This window comes from Halichoerus grypus, chromosome 5, assembly GCF_964656455.1.
Source record: "Halichoerus grypus chromosome 5, mHalGry1.hap1.1, whole genome shotgun sequence".
NCBI lineage: Eukaryota > Metazoa > Chordata > Mammalia > Carnivora > Phocidae > Halichoerus > Halichoerus grypus.
Window position 1 is genome coordinate 167,345,287 of NC_135716.1, and position 25,462 is coordinate 167,370,748.

Genomic DNA, 25,462 nt, shown 5'->3' on the forward strand with positions numbered 1-25,462 from the left:
CAGATCTGGGACTTATATGGAGCTTCTCATTATATTCTACATTTGTTTTAAAAAAAAAAAGAATAAAATAAAATGTACATTTTAAATGTACAAAAAAGAAATTACATGTACAAGATTATAACTCTGTACAAATACTTGCAGGAAGAGAACAAGCAGCAAATACTATACACAGTGATTTGTTTCAGGTGGTGGCTTATGGGTCATTTCTTCATTTTACTTTCCATTCTTTTCCAAAACAAACATGGATTAAATTAAAAAAAAAAAAATCACAAAAATTTAAAAACCCACCTCAAAAAGAAGAGGGCATGGCAACGAGGGAAAGGGGCAGCAGGTTCCCAGAGGCCTGCCCACGGGAGGCCGAACTAGTCATACCTGTGGTTATGGATCATGCGAATGTCATAGAGCCTCACAAAGGGCCCACTGGCCCCTACAGCCAGGCAGTTGTTGTCCTGGGGGTTGACGGTGAGGCACTTGGCCTCCACCAGCTGGCCACAGTACTCTGTCAGGTCAATCAGCACCTCCGAGTGTTTGCTGTTCTCCCGAAGGTCATACTGGCTGTGAGAGAGGACAGCGTTAGGGGATAGGCGTTGGGTCCTCCCTGTGAGGCAGGGGAGAAGCTAAGGCCTTGTTATACAAAGGAACTGGGAGCAGCTTTGACCTGTTCCTAAATAATAAGAATGTCAAAAACCACCACTCCTGGGGCGCCTGGGTGGCTCAGTCGTTAAGCGTCTGCCTTCGGCTCAGGGCATGATCCCAGGGTCCTGGGATTGAGCCCTGCATCGGGCTCCCTGCTCCGCGGGAAGCCTGCTTCTCCCACTCCCTCTGCTTGTGTTCCCTCTCTTGCTCTCTCTCTCTCTCTCTCTGTCAAATAAGTAAATAAAGTCTTTAAAAAAAACCCAAAAAACCACCACTCCTATTTCTTTCTTTCTTTTTTTTTTTTAAAGATTTTGTTTTTAAGTAATCTCTACACCCACTGTGGGGCTTGAACTCATGACCCTGAGATTAAGAGTTGCACACTCCTCTGACTTAGCCAGCCAGGCGCCCTGAAAAACCATTCCCATTTCTCGAGTGTTCACTGTGGGCCAGGCACCTGAAATAGGCTTCTCACACAATCTTATTCTTTATATAACTACTTAAGGTAAATACTACTGTAAAGATGTCAGTGACATTGCTATTAACTACTACTACTACTGATCACTAACAGCGAGAAACTGCTTTGTGTCCAGTACTGTCCCTAGGTGTTGTACGTGGATTATCTAAATCCTCATGCCGTTTGCAGGTACCATTAGAACGCTGAGGCTGAAGCAGCGATGAAGCCTGTCTGGGATGACACTGCCAGTAATTCTGAAGCTGGGATAGCGCAGAGCTGGGGAGACCGCCTTTAACCACCTGGCTCTGCTCCTTAACTCCACTTTTAATCTAATTTCTTACAGGAAACAGAAGAAGTAATGGAGGTGACAGAAAGGAGAATCTAGAGATTGCCTAAGAGCTATCTAGAAACACTCAGCGTCTCAAGACCAGCCTGAGTCCCACTCAGGAGGTAAAGGTCATGCCAGACATCCCCGGCAGTAGCACACCCCTCCCTGCAGTTTGGGGGACTGCTGTGCTGCCGATACACAGGCACAGGGAATGGGGAGGATGTCCCCTGTGTGCTCACCCACCTTCTGCCTAGACATTGGCAATCATCTCCACCCTGTCCGCCTTACCTTTCTATGCTGACCTCACCAGATTGCTCTTCCTAAAATACTGTTTTTGTTACATCACCCTCCTGCTCAAAAAACTGCAGCGATTCCTCAATACTTCTAGCATGAGTTTACTGTTGGTTTACTTTTACCGAACTCCTCAGTCTGGTTTCTAAGACCTGATTTCACACCAACCTTGTTCCTCAGTTTGCTAACGATGCCAATTACAACTATCCCCTATGTGGTTATTTACCCTGCCTTCACAAACTGCTCAAGTTGGGGAGTCCACTCTGCTTTTCCTTGCCCATCCAAATCCTGTCTATTCTGGAAGGCCCAGCGTATGCTCACCTTCTGCGAGGACATCTTCGCTGATCGTACCTTTGCCTAAGCACTTAGGCTCCAACCCTAGATGCTTAGCCTCTACCTGCTGCCCTGGCACAGCCTGGTTAGTCAGGGTCAACAAGAGTAACAAGGAATTGTACCTGCCACCGACCAAAGTGCTTTCTGTCTTCCAAGTGCTATCCTAAGGTTTTACAGGCACTATCTTGATTTTAATGCTCAGGCCAACAAGAGAGATATTATAATAATTCCCATTATAGATGAAGAAACTGAGATTCAGGGGTAAAGTGACTTGCCCCAAACACTTGAGTGACAGAAGTAGGACTTGATCCCAGGTCTGTCTGACATCAGTGCCCTGTTTCTAACTGTTGTTTTATAGTTCATGTATGATTTAGATATCTCTCCTCCTTTGTAACAGGGAAGAGGGCATAAAGTCCTGTAGGCATTAAAGCAGGTTGGGGAGATAAGGAAAAAGTTCTAAGGTCACCTTTGCAGAAAGGAGTTAAAGGGCAATGAGACCATTTTAGGATGAAGGGAAGTAGAGGCAAAGGTTGACAAACCAGGCCACTGGAAAGGGGGAAAGTCCACTTTACCATTTCTGGCTGGCTATCCCCTTCTCACACATATGCCCACTGTTCAACTATTTGAGAGAAAAGTATCAAGCACCTCTACATGCTAGGCACAGTGCTGGGCTCTAGGAACAGAACCAGGGACAAGAGAGAGATGGAGCTGCTCTGACAGTTCACTGTTCGGTGAGTGATACAGACAAAAAGATAAACCAACAAGTAAATAAAATAAAAGAATTACAAATGGTGACTGGAGTTATAGAGGATACAATTAGCGTGCTGAGACAGAATAATGGGGGAGGGGTCTACTTCAGACAGGATAGTCAGAGAAAATGCTTCTGAGGTGATTCTTAAAATGATCTCAGGGTGAGAAAGAGTCAAACATGGAAAGAACTGGGGACAGAGAAAACCAGGTGGAGGGAACATTAAGTGTGAAAGCCCAGAGGAGGCTGCCTCTGTGTTGGTGACAGCAGGCCGGCAGGCCTGGATGTAGTAGAGGAGAGGGTAAAGAGTGGGGAAGAGGAGAGCAGGACAAGCAAATGTTCCCAGTTGTATGTTCACAGACAAGTGCCCTGGGCAGACAAATAAGGCAACTCTGCTGAAGGGAAGGAACCAGGCCTGTGGAAGGAAGCAGTAGGGGCAGATGGGATGCGGGGAGCCAACATGCAGTGGGAGCAGGGGAGATGCAGGCCCCACTCCATGCCTCAGGCCCTTACCGGATAAGCCCATCCTCAGCAGCACTCCAGAATGTGTTGGGCCACATGGGCGCTGTGGCGATGCGTTTTACCCGGTTTGTGTGGTCTCCAAACATGTGGATTGTTTCCTTTACTGTCAGGTCGTGGACATGCACTTTGGAGTCAGCTGCCCCCGTGATCAAGATGCGGTCCCCAGCATGAGGCAGGAACTGCTCCAGAGAGATTGAAGAAGAGATTGGCAGGCAGTGGGGATAGGATTGGCCAGGAAAGAAGACTAGCCTGGATGTTAGCACCCTCTTTCCTTCATTTCAGGTAAGTAAATGAGCCCAAGACAGTCCACTAAGGCACCTGGCTCTCAAGCATCAGCCCATAGGCCTATAGGTCAAAATTGGGACATACACCTTTACTTTGCTGGAATAGTCCTGATTTAGGCCAAACTGGACTAAGGAACCCTTTCCCTCTGATTCTTCCCCAGGTAAGAGCTGAGTGGATGATAATCACAGCTGTTACCATTTACTAAGCATTTACCATGTGCTAGACACCTGGGCAGATACCTTATCTTATTGATATTTAAAATAACCCGCTTAAAATTGAGGTTTAGCACTAACATTGAGTTAACTCAAGTATGTCTGATTCCCATGTGCATATTGCCTCATGAGGACTATTTGATAACCTGAGGATTACATAATAAATTAGCCTTAAAGTGAAAAGGATTCCAGTGTTTCAAGAAGGAAGTAGTATTTTAAGTTGGTTCAAATATTTCTGGAGAACAATCTGGCAATAGGTAACAAAATAAAAGATGTTTCTATCTTTTAACCCTAAACTTCCACTCCTGAGAAATAATTCTATTAGAAAAAAGGGACCTGTGCAGAAATGCTCAGAGCAGCACTCCTCATAATGACAAATACTGGAAATGGCTCAAATGTTGGACCCTTGGGAAGGATTGAGCATCAGGAGGAAACATCTCCATGTAGCTATTATAAAGAATGAGAACCAGACCATTCAGATGAAGTTGAGAATAGAATATTCCAAATGACATGTGGTAAGAATAGCCATAAATACAGCTTTGAACAGTAATTTTTAAAAAGTGTGCAGTTCTATCACCTCGTTTTGAGGAAGAAATATTTGGGTATGGTGTTAGTTGACTCTTTCTCTTCATTCTTGAATTCAAAAATTTTAATTATCTTCTTTCTTAATTGAAAAGCTTCTCTCAACCCATAACAAGGCTGAACAGGTGCTGGGGTTGAGGCATTATTCTGCATTTAAAGAGCTCAAGTCCTACTACATGAAAAGAGCAACAATTCACTCTTTCCACACACCACTATCTAATGGCTCACCAAGACAAAGACTAGATGAAACAGATGGAATTTAATTATTTTTAGGGGCAACCAGTAGTCTTTAATCCTGTCTGGAGACAGCACGTACTTCATGCACAACAGAAATGAGTAGGTGAGCTCTTGAGGACTAGTGCCTCACTCATCATACACTGTGGTTGCCACCAGGGGGAGCTTGTGGGTTAAGTAAAAATATGTGTAGTGTAGCGTTACTACCTGAAGAGAGAATCCTTTTCTACACTTTCACAGGAGGCTGAGGGTCTGTGAATGAAAGTACGTTGCCCCAAATTTTACTATTAGTGAGTATCAAGACCATTGTCAAATTCCGGTTTCTGAACTCAACATTTTGTGCTCTATGATGCTAAACTGATGGCATAGGTCCCTTTCCCAGATCCCACCCCATGGATTCAAATTGAACCTGACACTTTTCAGGGGACAGAAAACAGTCTGTTTGCCATGCAAGAGGTGAATCAGCATTGTTCTGTCTCTAAAATTCCAGAAAATCATCTAGGATTGGTCCCTGGAACAGGAGATGAAAATCAGAGCTCGGGAAGGAGGCAGAGTTTAGGGAAATAAGTAGGTTCTCAGCTCTCAAATCTACCTTCTTCTTCATGTGTCTTGTGATTCTTCTTGATATTAATTAGGAAAATATTTCTTAGCTTAGTGAGGCTTTCCAAAGGACAGCCTCTCTCACATACATCCATTATAGAATTTCAGGGCTGGAAAGGTCCTTAAAAGTCATTTCCTCCAACCTTAAACCTGACAGATAAAGTTCCCGGTGTGGAGAGTACCTCAGTTCTTGGACATTTACTACATTCTCAAAGGGCCCATTCTATCTTTTCCAAATTGCTCTAAGCATTTGACCCTTTGCTCCTTCATCAGGCCCACATTTGCTTCTGTGGACTTAAAGAGCCACCAACCAACCGCACGTCTGTTCTCTGGGACCAAAAGGCAGAAGTTTCATGTCATTTCCACTTACAGGGCTTCAGAGGTCTGAAGACACTTGTAAGTCTGTTCCCACTTCTGCTCGGCTCACTTCCACCAACAAATCAGTAGCTTGAACGAAGAACAGCTAAAAGCACTTGTGCCAGGTGCCTTTTTACAATCATCTCATTGACTATAGTATTAAGCCTATGATTTGCTGCTTCCCTTTTAAAATTAAAGGGTTATTTACTCATTTACTCATGAATCCAGGGGGTTTTCCTAAGCTACTTCATATTTACAGATGAATAAAGGGGCTCAAAGAGGTCAGGTGACTTGCCTAGGTCACAGAGCTTCTAAGAGGCAGATAAGGGGGTCAAACATAGGTCTTCCTGCTATTTAAGTTCATGCTTGGAACCATACCACCCACCATCACCACTCAAATAAATATAAATTCACCTAGAGCTGCCCTTGCGGCCCTAAGTGAGGAAGCAGAACATGGAAAAGAGATGGGGTTTCAGGAATCACAGTCAGATGCTCAGATCACAAAGGTGTCTGTGACCCCAGGGGGTATGTGGGACACAAATGGGCAAACACAACCATGTGCACAGCCCAGTCATGCCTTTTACTTGCTCTGGGCCTTATCCTGCTCACCTTGACAGAGAAGATATTTGCCGTGTGTCCTGTGTGCATGGAGAGCAGCTTCTTGTGGTGCAGAGGGTCCCACACAATTGTGTGCTGGTCATCGGAACCAGAGGCCAGCAAACTGCAAGCAGAATGAAGGGTTCTGACCTCTCCTCGAGTTCCCAGGCCACGCTCCCCTCCCCCACGTCCCCTGTTCATAGGGAATGAAGCCACACAGAGTGTGACGAACAGGAGATATCACAGAATTCAACGTTATCTTATAAACCTTAGTTGAATCTCTTCTTTTTTATCCTAAGGATTTCTCATTATTCCTTAAATGCATTAGATTATCAAAAAAACAGGGTTTGGGTGGTCACCCAAGTCACTGTTCAACTGTGTGTTGATAATGATGGACTAAACTTAAGTACACAGAAAAGAGCAGCAGTTTCTTTTCCTTAGATCTACTAAGAAGGAGGAAAGTCCCCTCTCCCAGCTTCCCACTCCCATCTCCAGCACCTTCTCAGGTGCTCTAGCTCATACTCACTCTCCTTTCTCGTTCCACTCCAGACAGTTGACACATCCTGAGTGACCCTGGGGGAGCAAATGGAAAGGGACAAGAGAGCCAGTTAGAGGTTCTCCTGTGGGGACTCAACACCAAGAAGTAGAACTAAACAGGTAAACTGGCCTTTCCATCATTAGTGTTTTCCTGGTGCATGTGAGTGACCAGAATTGAATTACACTGCCTAGTATCTTATAATATATAAAATATTTTCATAATCATGATCTCACTTAATACTCAACACCTTTAAAAGATTTTATTTATTTATTTGAGAGAGAGAGACAGTGAGAGAGCACAAGCAGGGGGAGCGGCAGAGGGAGGGGGAGAAGCAGGCTCCTTGCTGAGCAGGGAGCCCGACGAGGGGCTTGATCCCAGGATCCTGAGATCACAACCTGAGCCAAAGGCAGACGTTTAGCTGACTAAGCCACCCAGGAACCCCCACCTGAGCCTTTTAAAGGGCAGGTTTCATTGATCCTATTTTGCAGGAAAGTAAACTGAAGTTCAGATCAAAGTAAGCAGTAGAAATGAGATCCAAACAAATTTCTGCTCCTACCACTAAAAGGGACGTGTCCCCTTCCTGGGACATCCCCTCAGCCACAGAAAATTTGCCCAGAGGAGTATCTGATTCAAAGACAGCCAATTAACTAGAAGGCTGATCTTTCATCCATTTGGCATATATTTAATTTGTCCAGCACCCACTGCATACGAGGTACTGTTTAGACACTGGGGATACAGAAGTATACAAAACAAAGTCCCTCATCTTCTGGAGCTTACTTCAAGTAGGTGGAGGCTGGTATAGTAAGGCTAACTGGGACAGAGTCTTGAGCTTGGGGGTCTGAACTGAGAAACATGGAGAGAGTGAGGCAGTTACCAACAGACGCTGAAGGTGAAAGCATGCAGAGAGAGAAATCATGGTAAAGCCAGAGCCACGAGGAAACAGAACCCATGGAAGGCAGAAGGTATAAAGTGGCAGAAGTGAGTCCCACATCGGAGAAGGAAGGAACAAGTCACTAGGCATTCCTATATACTGTTTTCTGTTCTCCCACCCTCCTTCATTCCTAATGGTACCTAGATTTTCATTTACTTATCTCCCTGTTCCAAATTAGACCATGTGTTTCAGCAAGTATAAATCCACTGTCCTTGCCAAACTGATAGGTTTAGGAACTTAGGCCTTCCTTAACCAAATTGGACATGGCATTCACTTGGGCACAGGGATTGGCTCAGAAGTAAGCCTGTGACCCCAATCAGATGCCAAGGGCACAGCTGCTAGGAGGCTTCTGGAAAAGGAATTTCCTCATTCTCAGGAGACAGTCTATGAGAGAGATGCCTTTCTTCTTTTGGATGCTGGGTGTATGGATGTGACACCTGGAATTGCCACACAAGGGAAGCCAGCCTGAGAGTGAAGTCAACACATAGAGGGCAGCCGAGCCAAAGGAAAATACAAAAATGGAGCAGGAGTGTGGATGGAACTGGAGGGTATTATGCTGAGCGAAATAAGTCAATCAGAGAAAGACATGTATCATACGACCTCACTGATATGAGGAATTCTTAATCTCAGGAAACAAACTGAGGGTTGCTGGAGTGGTGGGGGGTGGGAGGGATGAGGTGGCTGGGTGATAGACATTGGGGAGGGTATGTGCTATGGTGAGCGCTGTGAATTGTGTAAGACTGTTGAATCACAGACCTGTACCTCTGAAACAAATAATACATTATATGTTAAAAAAAAAAAAATGGAGCAAAAGTGATCAGAGTAACCAATACTGATGCCTACTCTACTTCTGGACTTCCAGTTAAGTGAGACAGTCAGTTCATTATTGTTTAAGGTCATTTGACTTGGGCTGTTACTTGTGGCCCAAAGCATGCTAACTTGATAGCTCAAACTCAGGTCCCAGTTTATGGGTACTTCCTTCAAGATGCCTTTCCTGTCCTGTAAATTTGGGAAGGAGGCATACCCTTCCTTGTGGGCTCCTCCTGTCACACTGGATTATGGCTCTATGTTGACATGATTGTCTGCTTCACTAGACGTAGCCCTGAGAAAGCAGGCTTTGTGTCTTATATTCATTGTATCCCCAAGGCCAGATACAGAACCTGGCACGTATCTGTTGCCTGAATGAACAAATGAATCCAGTGGGACCAACAGGAAGGATCGAGAGATATGAACAATTATCTGGTTAGGTTATTTTATTTTATTTTATTTTTTTTAAAGATTTTTTTTTTTAAGATTCTATTTATTTATTTGATACAAAGAGAGAGAGCACAAGTAGGCAGAGCGGCAGGCAGAGGGAGAGGGAGAAGCAGGCTCCCCACTGAGCAGGGAGCCTGATGTGGGGCTCGATCCCAGGACCCTGGGATCATGACCTGAGCCGAAGGCAGATGCTTTAACAACTGAGCCACCCAGGTGCCCCAGGTTATTTTATTTTTTAAGATTTTATTTATTTGAGGGAGGGAGAAAGAGAGCGAGCACGCACACAAGTAGGGGGAAGAGCAGAGGCTGAGGTTGAGAGAGAAGCAGACCCCCTGCTGAGCAGGGAGTCCAATGTGGGGCTCGATCCCAGGACCCTGAGATCATGACCTGAGTCAAAGGCAGAGGCTTAACCGTCTGAGCCACCCAGGCACGCCCCCAACTATCTGGTTAGAAATGCTTTTCTTCTGCCTTCTCCTTCCCTCTTACCCTTTGTCCTATAAAGATTCTCATCTGGATTGAACCACATCTTTTTCCGGGTTCTGCACTTACGTGCATTCACTCTGTTCAGACTTGTCAGATCACTTGCTGACCTGAGCCTCTCTCACATTCCCATGGCACTTGGCTGAAACCCCCACACATGGCTCTGGTCACTCTTTTTGGGTCAGAATAATTTCTGTCCTCAGCGGTTTCATTTTCCCACCAGGATGTAAATTACTGTGCCTGGGATCACATCTATAGCTTGCAATCTCCCAGAGTACCAAAGGCCTTAAGTGATCGCCACTTACTGAGGGCTTACAAAGAGCAAGGCACAGTGCTAAGTACTTGTGGTAGGCAGAAAAATGGCCCCCAGTGTCTGTGTCCTGATGCTCTGGAACCTATGAATATGTAATGTTTGGTGGCAAGGGGACTTTGCAGATGTGATTAAAGTTAAGGTCTCTGAAATGGGGATTGTATTCTAGATTATCCAGGGAGTCCCAATACGATCACATGAGTCCTCAAAATCAGAGAACCTTTCCTGGCTGCAGAACTAGAGAGATGTAGGTGGGAAAGGGATTTGTCTTGTTCTTGCTGGCTTTGAAGATGGAGAAGGGGCTTATGGGTCAAGAAATGCAGCAGCCTCTAGGAGTTGGGAACTGCAAAGGAATGGATTCTACCCTACAGCCTCCAGGAGGAACACAGCCCTGTCAAGACCTTGCTTTTAGCCTGGTGAGACCTGGGTCAGACTTCTGATCTACAGAATTGTGAGATAATAAATTTGTGTTGTTTTGAGCCACTAAGTTTGTGGTAACTTGTTATGGCGGCAATAGGACACTAATTCAGGACTCCACATCCATTATCCTATTTTAGAAACAGGTGTCATTACTCATTTCACAGAGAAGAAAAGCAATGCTCAGAGAGGTTAGGTAACCTGCTGTGATATTGTAATTTATAATAATTTATAATAAGAAATACTTCTTTGGGGACACCTGGGTGGCTCAGTTGGTTGGATGTCTGCCTTCAGCTCAGGTCGTGATCCCAGGGTCCTGGGATTGAGCCCCAAGTCGGGCTCCCTGCTCAGCGGGAAGCCTGCTTCTCCCTTTCCCTCTGCCCCTCCCCCTGCTTGTGCTCTCTCTCTCTGACAAATAAATGAATTAAATCTTTAAAAAAAAAAAAAAGAAATACTTACTAGGTCTTCTTCCCCATTTCTGAGCCCCTAAAGCCCTTGGGATTTCCTAGTGATAACAGAGAAAAAGATGTCTTGACGTTTGTAACAAATCCCTTTCAACCACACCTGAGTTTATGTAAATTGATTTTTGGAAAGCACCTAAGGATGGGGGCTGGTTGCCAGAGGAACCAACCATATGATTGGAGGGTTAGAACTTTCAGTCCCAGGGGTGCCTGGGTGGCTCAGTTGGTTGGATGTCTGCCTTCGGCTCAGGTAATGATCCCAGGGTCCTGGGATTGAGCCCCTCATCAGGCTTGCTTCTCCCTCTCCTCCCTGCTCATGCTCTGTCACTATCTGTCTCTCTCAAATGAATAAATAAAATCTTAAAAAAAAAAAAAAAGAACTTTTTTTTTTTAAGATTTTATTCATTTATTTGACAGAGAGAGACACCGCGAGAGAGGGCACCCAGGCAGGGGGAGTGGGAGAGGGAGAAGCAGGCTTCCTGATGAGCAGAGAGCCCGATGTGGGGCTTGATCCCAGGACCCTGGGATCATGACCGGAGCCGAAGGCAGACGCTTAAACGACTGAGCCACCCAGGCGCCCCCCAAAAAAAGAACTTTCGGTCCTACTCCCCAGAGGTCAGAGAGGAGCTGGAGGTTGAATAGATCACCAATGGCCAATATTTTAATCAGTCATGCCTATGTAATGAAGCCTCCACAGAAACCCAAAAGAACAGGGTTCAGAGAGCCTATGCATCAGTAAACATGTGGAGAGTGGCACATTCCAAGAGGCTGTGGAAGCTTTGCACCCCTTCCTACATACCTTGTCCTAGGCATCTCTTCTATCTGGCTGTTCCTGAATTATACCCTTTTAGAATAAATGGGTAATCTGGTAAGTAAAATGTTGCTGAGTAATGTGAACCACTCTAGCAAATTAATCAAATCCCAGGAGGAGGTTGTTGGAACCTCCAATCTATAGACGGTTGGTCAGAACTACAGGTGATATAACCTGGGCTTGTGACTGGCATCTGCAGGGGGTGGTGCAAGGGGCGGCGGGGCCGTCTTATAGGACTAAGCCCTTAACCTGTGCAATGTGATGCTATCTATCGCCAGATCGATAATGTCAGAATTGAGTTAAATTGTAGGGCACCCGTTTGGTGTTGGAGAATTGCTTGATCGTGTGTAAAAAGAAACAAAACCCCACACACACTGGACCTGCCTAATGTGGCACCACTAACAGTGAGGACAGGAAGCAGGATTTTAACTTGAGAGCCTGAGCTCTTAAGTACTGTCTGAGAAATGGATGAATGCCTCTAGAATTATTGTATTTGTCCTCAAATCAGTAACCCATCTAAAGTACAGAAGACAGGCCAAAGTAGACAAATATGATACTTATGATTAATTTTCACATGGTAAAACCTAGCTTAGAGGTGGGTAAGTTGAAGGGAGTATAGAGATAAAGCTCAAATCAGATTCTACAAAAATACAAAGTAACTATTGACAAAACGTATTAATAAAGGTCTCTGTAAGTTAGAACACCTGTTTGGGAAGCTACTTTATAAGGAACAGAGTGTTTAAGAGGAGTTATTTTGGCCTTGATAACTAAGGCTGGTTTAGATATATGGTCACAATCTGTAATTACACTGTGGAATACAATGGAAGAAAATATGCCTATGACATAGAATTAAAATGTGAGTAAACAATAAAGGGATAAACCCTCAAACTTTTAAGGAAGTGAGAAGAGGGACTGCTTAGAGACAGCTCCTAGAGAGGAACAGACCTTTGTGTGCCTCCCTGGACCCTTGGAAATACTGCTATTTAGGGTGAGCTTTGCACATCAGGGACCTAGAGGAAACAGAAAGTGCACAGAGAACCTGCAAGAAAAGTCTTAAATCTCACTTACACTCCAAGTTACAACCTCTTGGTTCCTGTTTAACTTTGTTAAATATTGATTATAATTACTATTTGTTGTAAGTCCCTATAATCTGCTGGGTGGTGTGGTATATGGGAGGAGGAGGAGGCAGGAAGAAGTATTTTATCCTAACAGTGCTCAGAATTTTAGGTGCATAATGATGATAAAAAGCAAATGGATTTTCAATGGGTTTTATTACTGCTTTTAAATTCTTTACAGACTACGTACCCCGTATAGCCTGCACTACAGCCCCCACCTTCATATGACACTAGTAGGTAGAATGCTAGTTATTAATATATATGATCTCATTATCACTCCCTTTCCACAGGTAAGACCAAGTCTCCGAGATACAAAATAACTTACCCAGGGTCACACAAATTATAAACATCAGAGTCCAGCTGGGAACCCAGGTCAATATAACTCCAAAATATTTCTCTGGCTATGCTGCATACCTCAGATGTCATGCTTATTACTGCCCATTTAAAAAGAGATCTCATTGCTACCATCACCTTAAAGACCACTCGGCAGTTTCATGGAAGTTAAGCTTGTATCTACCCTATGACCCAGAAATTCCATTCCTAGGTAATCACTTGAAAGAAATTAAAACATTTATCCACACAAAGACTGACATAAGAATATCCATAGATGCTTTATTTTTAAAAGCTCCAGGAGCACCTGGTTGGCTCGATGGAGTGTGTGACTCTTGATCTCGGTTTGTGAGCTGGAGCCCCATGTTGTGTATAGAGAGTACTTAAAAATAAAATCTTAAAAAAATAAAAAATAAATAAATCAAAGCTCCAACTGGAATTAACTCAAATGGTCATCAACAGAAAAGGTATAAATAAAATGCAGTCTATCCACACAGTGAAATACTATTCAGCAATGAAAAGGAATGGGCTGTAGATACATGCAACATGGATGAAACTCAAAAAATTATGCTAAGCAAGAGAAGCCAAACACATACAAAAATACACTATCTAATTCCATTTACATTAAGTAAAGAACAGGCAAAACTAATCTTTGGAGACAAAAGCCAGAAAGTGGTTGCTCTGAGGTAGGAGGGTTGACTGGAAAGGGCACCATGAGAACTTTCTATGGTGATGGAAGTACTTTCCAATTTGCTGCAGGTAGTAGTTATACAAGTGTCAAAACTCATCTAACTCAATACTTGAGACCTATGACTTTATTTTTGTGTAAATCATACCTCAATAGAGAAAAAAAGTAATAATAATAATAGCAATAGTAATAGCTGATATATACTGAGCACTATCTCACCATGTACCAGGGACACTACAGTGACCTCCATATATGCTTTTATTTTTATTTATTTTTTAAAGATTTTTATTTATTTGAGAGAGAGAGAGCAAGAGAGAACACAAGCGGGGGCGGGGGGGAGACGCAGAAGAAGGTTCCCTGCTGAGCAGAGAGCCCAATGCGGGGCTCAATTCCAGGACCCTGGGATCATGACCTGAGCCAAAGGCAGAAGCTTAACTGAGACACACAGATGCCCCATGTATATGCTTTTAGTTAATCTTTACAATTGTCTTATGATGGAAACATCATTACTATTTGGATTTTTCAGATGAGGAAATTGTGTTAGTAGTGTAGCCCCACATTGTGTAAATAGTATAGCCAGATTATGAACCCACGTCTGACAGATTCCAGAGCTTGGCTGTTAACCATGATGTCAGACCGCCTTTTTAAATTCTGAGCTGTATCGCCTAAAACTTAAATGCTATGTGCCTGCCAGTATTATACTGGGCTCAGAGAGACATGACTGAGTCAAACAGACACATCTCCTGTCCTCACAGAACTGATGACGTTTTGTTTTCTCCTCCTCTTCTCCAAACATGTAACATTAGCCTTTGCCTATGTTATTATAATCTCCTCATAAACTTCAAATGGCTATGGAATATTCCTCCAAAGGTTAAACCATACCCACCTCTACCTTAGTGTTGTACATATAAGTTAGCTGCAAATTTGGTGAGTTGATGCATTTTTTAAAAAGATTTTATTTATTTGACAGAGAGAGAGACAGCACAAGCAGGGGGGAGTGGCAGGCAGAGGGAGAAGCAGGCTCCCCGCTGAGCGAGGAGCCCGACACAGGACTCAATCCCAGGGTCATGGGATCATGACCTGAGCTGAAGGCAGACACCTAACCGACTGAGCCACCCAGGCGTCCTGAGTTGATGTATTTTAAAATTCTAGTGGGAAAAGAACATTTACAGGTGGCTGGTCAGCCGAGACTAGACCTAATGTTATTTTTTTGTTGTTTTGTTTTTTGGCATTTGACTAGAAATATATAAAATCTGTGTGTGTTTTTTTTTAAGATTTATTTATTTATTGAGAAAGAGAGAGAAGAGTGTGTGGAGGGGGAAGGGGCAGAGGGAGAGAGAGAAAATCTCAAGCGGACTCCCTGTTGAGCGCACAGTCAGGCATGGGGCTCAATCTCATGACCCTGAGATCATGACCTGAGCTGCAACCAAGAGTCGGACACTCAACTGACTGAGCCACCCAGGGACCCTTATAAAATCTGGGTTGTAATGCTAAGAATATCGCCTGTGCTACTCAGGAGCCTGATGAGCAGTAATGGTGTGGAAAGTGTATTAAAACAGGAAACACTATGGGGCGCCTGGGTGGTTCAGTCGGTTAAGCATCTGCCTTCGGCTCAGGTCATGATCCCAGCGTCCTGGGATTGAGCCCCGCATTGGGCTCCCTGCTCGGCGGGAAGCCTGCTTCTCCCTCTCCCCCTGCTTGTGTTCCCTCTCTCACTGTCTCTCTCTCTGTCAAATAAATAAATCTTTAAAAATAAAATAAAGTGGGAAACATTATTAATAAATACAAGTTAGTAGGGGCGCCTGGGTGGCTCAGTCAATTAAGTGTCTTGACTCTTGATTTTGGCTCAGGTCATGATTTCAGGGTCATGATATTGAGTCCCGTGTCAGGCTCCACACTCAGCATGGAGTCTGCTTGTCCCTCTCCCTCTTCCCCCATTTGTGTGTGCATCCTCTCACCTCTCTCTCTCTCTCAAATAAATAAATAAAATCTTTGAAAATAAATAAAAAAGTACAAGTAGTAGACAGCAATCTATCGAAATGTGGGATCCATAAGGGAAAAATAATAAAAGTCATTCTAGTCATTCATTTCTAGAGGAAAAAAATAGGAACCATTGTATAAGGGAATTAAAAAAAGGGGGGGGGGGAAGCAAAGAGTTAGGAAGTCTACAAATCAGTGTGTATCCTGGTATAACCAAAGGGACTAGAGAGCCTTTTGTCCAAATTTATTTTATACAACAAGCTGAGGCTGGTTAGTGACAATGAGAATTGTAAAGTAAAAAGAGTTGTCGGGGTTCAACTCTGGCTTGGCCTCTTCCTAGGTGTATGAGTAGTCACATAAGATTCCCCAAACTGGGATGCCTGGGTGGCTCAGTCGGTTAAGTATCTGCCTTTGGCTCAGGTCATGATCCCAGGGTCCTGGGACCAAATTCCATATCAGGCTCCTTGCTCAGTGGGGAGCCTGCTTCTCCCTCTGCCTGCCACTCCCCCTGCTTCTGCTCGCTCTCTGACAAATAAATAAAATCTTAAAAAAAAAAAAAAAAAAGACTCTCCAAACCTCATATTTTTCATTTAGAAATTGGGATGATGATCATGTAAACCTGACAAGATCACTGTGAAGATCAAATGATGTAATGTAATATATGCAAGCACACTTTGGTAAACGCTGGCCCCCACCCCTGGACTAGTCCTCAGGTATACTCTCTCATATACCTGGGATACTTATGTGTGTATCTTCCAGATCCTGCTCTCAAAGACCCCTCCCACATGGCTAGGATACTCAGAAAGGGTACACATCTTGAACAACTGCATTCCTTCCTATTTACTTACTTTTCCAAAAGGGTTATTTTCTGCAGCTATTAAATTGCTACCCTAAACTATGACCAAATAGAAAATTCATTTATTCAATACCCATTATGTATAAAGTACTGGGAAAAAAGGGAATAAATAGTAGGATAAACAAAAACAGGTCCATGTCCATGGCAACATGAGACAAAGTTCTACCATAATGGAGAGGGATACCAAAAAACCTAGAAAAAGTTAGGAACATCCGCCTTTAGGAACAAGCTTAAAGGATCTTTGAAGACAGTGGCTTGCATATCCACATGCAAAAAATGAAGCTGGACCCCTATATCACATTATATACAAAAATTAACTCAAAATGGATCAAGGACCTACATATAAGATCTAAAAAGTATGAAACTCTTAGAAGGAAACATGGGTATAAATCTTGGTGACCTTGGATTAGGCAATGGTAACCCCCCACCTTTTTTTGGTGGTGGGGCTGTAATTGATGATTAATGGTTTTGTAAACATGACACCAAAAGCACAAGTGATAAAAGGAAAAAAATAATTTGGGCTTCATTAAAATTAAAAACTTTTGTGTCAAAGGCACTATCAAAAAAGTGAAAAGACAACCCACAAAATGGGGAAAAAACATTTTAAATCATATATGTGAAGATTTGGAGAAACTAGAACTCTCATACATTTCTCCTGGGAAAGTTAAATGGTGCTGCCACTTTGAAAAACAGTTTGGCAGTTCCTCAAAAAATTAAACATAAAAACAAACAAAAAACATATGATCCAGCAATTCCACTCTTAGGTATATACCTGAGGAAACTGGAAATATACGATCACACAAAAGCTTGTACACAAATGTTCACAGCAGCATTATTCACGATAGCTAAAAAATGGAAACAACCAAAATGTCCACCAACAATGAATGGATAAACAAAACGTGGTATATCCATATAATGGAATGTTATTTGGCTATAAAAAGGAATGAAGTACTGATTCATGCTACAACATGGATGAATTTTGAAGACATCATGCTAAGTAAAAGAAACAGATACAAAATAGCCATGTATTGTATGATTCCATTTTTATGAGATGTCCAGAATAGGAAAATCCACAGAGACAAAAAGTAGTGGCTAATGGCTACTAGGGATAGGTAGTAACTACTAATATGGGTAAAGGGTTTCCTTTGGGGGCAATAAAAATGTCTAGAATTAGATAGTGGTGGTAGTTGCACAACTTTGTGAAAATACTAAAAAGCACACTGAATTGTACACTTCTTTATTTTTTTAAGATTTTATTTCTTTATTTGACAGAGAGAGACAAAGCGAGAGGGAACACAAGCAGGGGGAGTGGGAGAGGGAGAAGCAGGCTTCCTGCTGAGCAGGAAGCCCAATGCGGGGCTTGATCCCAGGACCCTGGGAACATAACTTGAGCCAAAGGCAGATGCTTAACAGCTGAGCCACCCAGGCACCCCTGAACTGTACACTTCAATAAAATAAAAAATAAACTAAAACAAGCTAACAAACTGGTGGCAGGCTGGATTTGGCCCATAGGCCATAATTTGCTGAACCCTGATCTAAAGAATATTCCTTGAAATCTCTCACAAAGTCAGGTCTCACTTCCATCTTTTTCTTTGTGGGTGACTATTTAATAAACTTGGTATGTAATTTACTTCTCTATAAGGATATTACAAAAAAAAAACCCACCTCTGACAAGTCTTTGTTAGAATAAGGTTATACTATAAAACTTCTCTGGTCTACTAACCATATTCAAAAAGAAGACCAATCTAGTTTGATATTACTTGTTTCTAAGGAATTTATGCTCAAATTATGCAAGAAACAAAACAGGAACAAAAAAGCAATCAAGTCAGATTGTGAAGGTGAGATATGTAATGTTTGCAACTTATTTACGGAAAATATTAAGAAAACTAATAAGGCAAGAGAATGAATCCACCAAGCCAAGAACTATTTGTTAAACCAACAAACTATTTTTATTTATTTATTTTTAAAAAGATTTTATTTGTTTATTTGACGAGAGAGATAGCAATAGCAGGAACACAAGCAGGGGGAGTGGGAGAGGGATAAGTAGGCTTCCCGCCGAGCAGGGAGCCTGATGGCTCAATCCCAGGATCCCACGATCATGACCTGAGCCGAAGGCAGGTGCTTAACCAACTGAGCCACCCAGGCGCCCCACTAACTAATTAATTCATTAATTAAAGTAAGCTCTACACCCAGTGTGGGGCTTGACCTCACAACCCAGAGATTAAGAATCGCATGCTCTACTGATTGAGCCAGCCGGGTGCTGCTAAACCCTTAAAGACACATGGTTGAGGTAGAAAGAATTATAAACTGTGGGGCCAGACAGGCCTGATACAATCTTATTAATCTTATTTTTACCACTTATGTGACCTTGGAAATCCTCAATTTTATTTTCCCTATTTGTAAAGTGAGATTCCTTTCCTCTCCCGCTCTCTTCCACGTGTGGAACATTGTGCCAAGAAATCCCACAAGTGAAAGAAATAGAATGGATCACAGTGTGGTCAAAATTTTTAAAGTGGACTTGGAAGATCCTGGTGATGGAACCAAAAACGAAAGTGCCACCCAAAAAAGTGAGGACTGTAGGCTATAAACTGGAATCCCAGGATGTTTGGCTCCTGTCCAGTTATGACATTAAAACTCACTTGAGACGAGATGAGCTAGTACATGTAACTAAAGCGGGACGTGGAATGCTGAGCAAAGATGTCCAAGGAAAATATATACCAAAACATCTTAGAATTAATCCTAATTAATAGTAAATTTAAATCCTCTAATCTCATCTTCTTTTCTGGCTCTCTTACTCAATTGCTGCCAATATACCAGTTCTCTCTCTTTCTTTATATATATATATATATATTTTTTTTTAAAGATTTTATCTATTTACTTGAGAGAGAGAGAGAGAGCGAAGGAGGGAGAAAGCACAAGCAGGGGGAGCCGCAGAGGGAGAGGGAGAAGCAGATTCCCCACTGAGCAGGGAGCCAGATGTGGGGCTTGATCCCAGGACCCTGAGATCATGACCCAAGCCACAGGCAGACCGACTGAGCCCCCCCCAGGCACCCCTAAAGTTTGTCTTTAAAATACATATGGTCAGGGGCACCTGGGTGGCTTAGTTGTTAAGTGTCTGCCTTTGGCTCAGGTCATGATCCCGGGGTCCTGGGATCGAGCCCCCCATCGGGCTCCCCGCTCGGTGGGAAGCCTGCTTCTCCCTCTTCCACTCCCCCTGCTTGTGTTCCCTCTCTCGCTGTCTCTCTCTCTCTCTGTCAAATAAATAAATAAAATCTTAAAAAAAAAACCAAAAAACATATGGTCAAAGAATATATATAGTCAAAGTATTGTGTTCAAAAATTACTTGGGTTAGTTGGCATCCCCCTCCTCCCGATCGTTGCTGATTTTATTTTACTTTTTGAATGTGCAAAACCTCAACATGGTTCTAAAAGTAAAAACTCTACAAAAAGGTCCAGAAAAGGGTTACTCCCTTTTCTCTAACCTCTCCACCCTGTATCTTCCATCCGCTAGAGGGTCACCAATTTCATTACTTTCTGCTTATCCATTCTATGCTTGTGTTTGCAAAAATACGCAGGTACCTATATAAATTCTTATTCCCCCTCTTTTGTTACACCAAAATCAGCAAAAATTATATTAAAATAGCCCTTAAACATATGGAAAAGGTATTCAATTTCACTCATAAGAGAAATGTAACTTAAAACTATACTGAGATACCATTTTTTCATCTGTTAGAATGGTAAAAAAAATCCCAAAGCTTAACCACACAGTCTGTTGCTGAGTTGTGGAGAAGGAGGCACTCTCATGCATTACTACTGGGAAGGCAAAATGGTACAACTCCCATGGAGGAAAATTTGGCAATGTCTAACAAAATCATAAATGCATTTACCCTTTGGCTAGCACTCCTACTTCTAGGTTTTTACCTTAAAGATACATCTCCAGCAATACTAAAATACATATACGTAAGGTTATTCATTATGGTATTGTTATAACTATTAGAAACAACCCTAAGAGTCCATACATGGGATATTTACTGAATAAATCTTGGCTCATCTACATAATACAGTACTATGCAGCTATGAAAAAGAACTCTATGAAATGATACAAGTGATTTCCAAGATATATTGGTAAGTGAAGAGAGAGTGTGTGTATATATATAATCTCAAGTCATGCCTCATTGATTCTTCATCCTAAAAAATCCTCAAAGTCCAGTCAACCTCTCTATTCTCTCTTTACATGCTGCCTCATGTCTTTATTTCCCTTCCTATTCCCCTAAGAATACATGATTCATTACTAAAATCATTCTCTTGCAACATACATCTGACAAAACCCCAACCCTGAATGATATTCTAGCTCTCCTATATCTTTAACTTTCCCTTTTCTCCACTGATTCCATCCCCTTGGAATTAAACAAGCACAGGTTCCTCTAACCTAGAAAAGTACTTCCTTGATGCCAAATCCACATCTAGTTATGGCCTTCCATTTCTCTTCCCCTTCATAGCCAGACTGAAAGAGTAGCCTATACTCAATATTTTCACTTCCTTACTTCCCAGTAATTCCTCAACCCACTTCTATCATCTATACCACACACCATAAAAATGGCTCTTGCCAAGGTAACTATTGTAGCTTCCTTGCCCTAAATCAATGGACATTTCTTAATCCTTATCTTACTTGGCCCCTGGCAGTATTTGATAGTGCTGACTACTTCCTCCTCAATGAAACTTTATTCTTCTGGGTTCTGTGACATCACCATCTCTCTCTGTTTTCCTTCCTACTCCTCTAGTTACTCTTTCTTGGTACCCTTTGCATATTCTTTGTTCATGTGGCCCTTATGTTGGTCTTCTTTATGTCTCTATCCTAGGCTTTCTTCCCACTCTGCACATTCCCCAAAGGCAATTACAACTCTTTCATTGTTCCAAACTCTATGCTGTTCCCTGCTTCCAAATCAACATCTCCAGTGTGTACCTTTATCTTAAGCTCAGACCCAAGTATTCCAACTACCTATCCAGAAAGCACTAGATAACGCATAACATACAACTCCAGAACATCCATATTGAGCTTATCTTTCCCCTCAAACCTATTCCTTTTCCAGCGCTTCCCTTAGTGAATGATACTATCATTTACTCTGCCAGTCAAGTCAGAAACTTGACCTTCACCCTTGACTTCTCTTTGCCTAACTTTTCACATCAAGCCACCAAGAATTCTGTTTATTCTATCTCTTAAATGTCTTTCAAATTCACTGATTCTAGGGTTAGGTAACCCACCGCCTCTTCCTGAATCACTGCCACAGCTCCTTAGCTGGTCTGGCTTTATTTATTTATTTATTATTAATTTTTAAAGATTGATTGATTTTAGAGAGAGAAATAGAGTGCGTGCATGAGCAGAGGGAGGGACAGAGGGAGAGGAAAAAGAGAATCCCAAGCCCACACTGTGATGGAGCCTGACATGAGGCTCGATCCCACAGCCTGTGAGATCAGGACCTGAGCAGAAACCAAGAGTCAGACGCTTAACTGACTGAGCCACCAGGCGCCCTAGTCTGGCTATATTTAAACCTATGCAATCTTCATTTTGAAGCCAAGATAAGTTTTTTTATAGCTTAATTCTGATCATATTGCTCCTATTGTAAAAACCATTCAATGGCTCTTCACTGACCTTAGGATAAAGTCCATAGTCTTCAACACAGTTTACTACGTCTTTTATTAGGACCATTTCACCCACACTCATCTCACCAACCTCATCTGTCATCCTTCTCCCACTTGTATTTTGTGACCACCTGTTCTGAACTGAGTACCCTCTATTCTCTCTTGCATCACTCATATGCTATTCCGCCAACCTAGCACTTTTTCTCTCCCTATCAATCCCCAAATCTAGCTCCTCCCATCCATCTCTCAGGCATCAATGTAGACTACATTTCTTTTTAGGAAACTAAGCTGTGATCTCTCTAGCCCAGCAAGTTTCACTCATTTGTGAAATTTCTCAGAATAATGGGGGACACATGGAGGGGTAGAGATTGGGGATGGGGAGAGAACAAACATTTGCTGAGCACTGCTCAAAGAATGAAGGAGTGTAAAAGAAGTATAATTTAGTACAAACTCCATGAAAGATAATTATGGTTTTTGTTTGTTTTTGTTTTTTAAGATTTTATTTATTTGACAAAGAGAGTGAGAGAGCACAGCAGGGGGAACAGTAGAGGGAGAGGGAGAAGCAGGCTCCCTGCAGGAAGTCCACTGCAGGGCTTGATCCTAGGACCCTGGGACCATGACCTGAGCCCAAGGCAGACACTTAACCACCTGAGCCACCCAGGTGCCCATGAAAGGTAATTTTGATAATAATTATCTAAAAATCACAGATGCGTGTACCCTCTGACCTACTAATTCCACTCACAGGTTTTTATCCTATAGACAGACACCAAAATGTGCCAATGATATTGCAAGGAATAATGTATGTACAAAAGACTGTAAGTAATCCACATGTCTGCCAACAGGGACAGTTTATTTATTTATTTTTAAAGATTTTATTTATTTATTTGAGAGGGAGAGAATGAAAGAGAGATAGCACGAGAGGGGGGAGGGTCAGAGGGAGAAGCAGACTCCCCGCTGAGCAGGGAGCCCGACCTGGGACTCGATCCCGGGACTCCAGGATCATGACCTGAGCCGAAGGCAGTCACTTAACCAACTGAGCCACCCAGGCGCCCCAACAGGGACAGTTTAAATAAATTACTCTGAGGCGCGCCTGGGTGGCTCAGTCGTTGAGCATCTGCCTTCAGCTCAGGTCATGATCCCGGGGTCCTGGGATTGAGCCCCACCTCGGGCTCTCTGCTCGGTGGGAAGCCTGCTTCTCCCTCTCCCACTCCCCCTGCTTGTGTTCCTGCTCTTGCTATCTCTCTCTCTGTCAAATAAATAAAATCTTTTGGGGCGCCTGGGTGGCTCAGTCATTAAGCGTCTGCCTTCGGCTCGGGTCATGATCCCAGGGTTCTGGGATCGAGCCCCTTGTTGGGCTCCCTGCTCACCAGGAAGCCTGCTTCTCCCTCTCCCACTCTCTCCGCTTGTGTTCCTTCTCTGGCTGTGTCTCTCTCTGTCAAATAAAGTATTTTTAAAAAATAAATAAATCGGGCGCCTGGGTGGCTCAGTTGGTTAAGCGACTGCCTTCAGCTCAGGTCATGATCCTGGAGACCTGGGATAGAGTCCTGCATCGGGCTCCCTGCTCGGCAGGGAGTCTGCTTCTCCCTCTGACCCTCCCCCCTCTCATGCTCTCTCTCTCATTCTCTCTCTCAAATAAATAAATAAAATCTTTAAAAAAAAAAAAAATAAATAAATAAATAAATAAAATCTTTTAAAAAATTACTCTGAAGCCATGAAAGAATCTTTCTTTATGTGCTGATATACTAAATCATAAAATATTTTTAAATTCAAAGACTTAAGGTACAAAGCAGTAAGTATGTTAAGCTAACATTGTGGAAAAGGGTGAGATTTTATGCATAAAATTTCTCTGGAATGATACTAAAACTGACTAGTTGATTCCAGGGAAGTAAATTAGGTGGCTGGGAAAGAATGGCAAGGAGATGATCTTTTAAACTTTTAAAATTAGAACTATATGGGATGCCTAGGTGGCTCAGTCATTAAGTGTCTGCCCTCAGCTCAGGTCATGATCCCAGGGTCCTGGGATTGAGCCCTGCGTTGGGCTCCCTGCTCTGCAGGAAGCCTGCTTCTCCCTCTCCCACTCCCCCTGCTTGTGTTCCCTCTCTGTCTCTCTGTCAAAAAAGAAATAAAATCTTAAAAAACAAATTGGAACTATATGAATGTTTAATCAAAAATAAGTAAATAAAAAAGGAAAGGACCTAATAGTCAGATGCTAGGTGAAGAAAATGTTTAAGAAGCATCATTCATGTCATCCATCCAAACCTCCAGGTCAAAGAAGAGATGCTAGTGCTAAGTACTGTGCTAAGTACTTTGATTTTTGATTAGAGTACAATGAGCAGTTTTAGATCATGATTTAGTTTAAAAATTTTTAAGTGCCAAGATTTAAGAGTGTTAAGGACAATTTCCTAATATAAAAGAGAGATGAATACAACAGATTGATGTACTTCTTGATTCAGATCTTCCTCAGGAAGAAAGCACTAGGAACAAAATTAATTCAGGTAAAGGTGGATGGAAACTATTCTTAGAAAACATTCAGGAAAGAAATATGAAAAATAAAGAAAATTAGCTTTGCAAAGTAGATTTTTCAGAAGCTTACAGAACTGGCAGGATGAATGCAATGGAAAGAATATCCAAGAAATAAAGTTATCAAAGTTAACTTGAATGCTTTTTAAATAGGCATCTCTGCAGGTATAAATTCTACATATACAGGAAAGGTAACAAAATACCAGACTGGCTAAACTCAAAATGCAAACTAGAAAGTCAAAAAGTAAAAACAGGGCACGATTATTAAGCTGGAAGGTAGAGAAGTGGTATGGGGATAAGATTAAAAAAGCGAACTCTAATACAGAAAATCAAAAAAGCCAATCAAACCAACAGGTTTCTAGTGAACATCTACTAAATGTTCAGCACTGTGTCCTAGGAGTTCTCTTTAAGTTATCCTTTTGAATTTTTCAAAAGCATACACAGTAGTAAATTAGGAAATCCAGGAAAAAAATCTTCCCCAGGTAATAAAGAATATTATAATCAATAACCACAAAAAGGTAGGAGCTTTTACTGTTGATTTTACCACTTTTATCCCACCTCCAGCTCCAAATAATCACCTCTTCCTAATGCTAGACATGAACTGCTGTTAACTAATACAGAGTTCATATGTGACAATGGGTAGGAAATAAAACAAGGAAAGGAAATGACAGTAAAGTGTTTTAAAAAGTTAGATGCCATCAAATCGGCATCTTAGGAAACTTTTAAGAGCTTTCTACAAATAACAACAATAATACCAGCTAATATTTGAGTGCTATATAACATGACTTTTACCATATACTAGGCACTGTGCTAAGTATTTTTACATAATTTTACATAAATTAACTTGTTTATCCCTCCTCACAAACCTAACAAACAGGATATGGATGTTATTTTACTGATGAAGAAATGGGTGAAGTTAGACTTACCTAACCAAGGTCATATGACTCATA

At 42.3% G+C, this 25,462-nt stretch overlaps 1 protein-coding gene across 5 annotated transcripts in view; it reads right to left on the bottom strand.

Moving 5' to 3' along the window:
* Positions 1 to 25,462, bottom strand: part of WDTC1 (WD and tetratricopeptide repeats 1) — a 64,895-nt gene that overhangs the window by 14,209 nt on the left and 25,224 nt on the right. For all 5 annotated transcript variants that reach the window (XM_036116461.2, XM_036116459.2, XM_036116462.2 and 2 more), the window contains exons 4-7: positions 6,706 to 6,752; positions 6,192 to 6,303; positions 3,304 to 3,491; positions 373 to 555 (exon numbers count right to left, since the gene is read on the bottom strand). In XM_036116461.2, the coding sequence (XP_035972354.1) occupies positions 373 to 555; positions 3,304 to 3,491; positions 6,192 to 6,303; positions 6,706 to 6,752 (530 nt within the window). The remainder of the gene's footprint in view (positions 1 to 372; positions 556 to 3,303; positions 3,492 to 6,191; positions 6,304 to 6,705; positions 6,753 to 25,462) is intronic.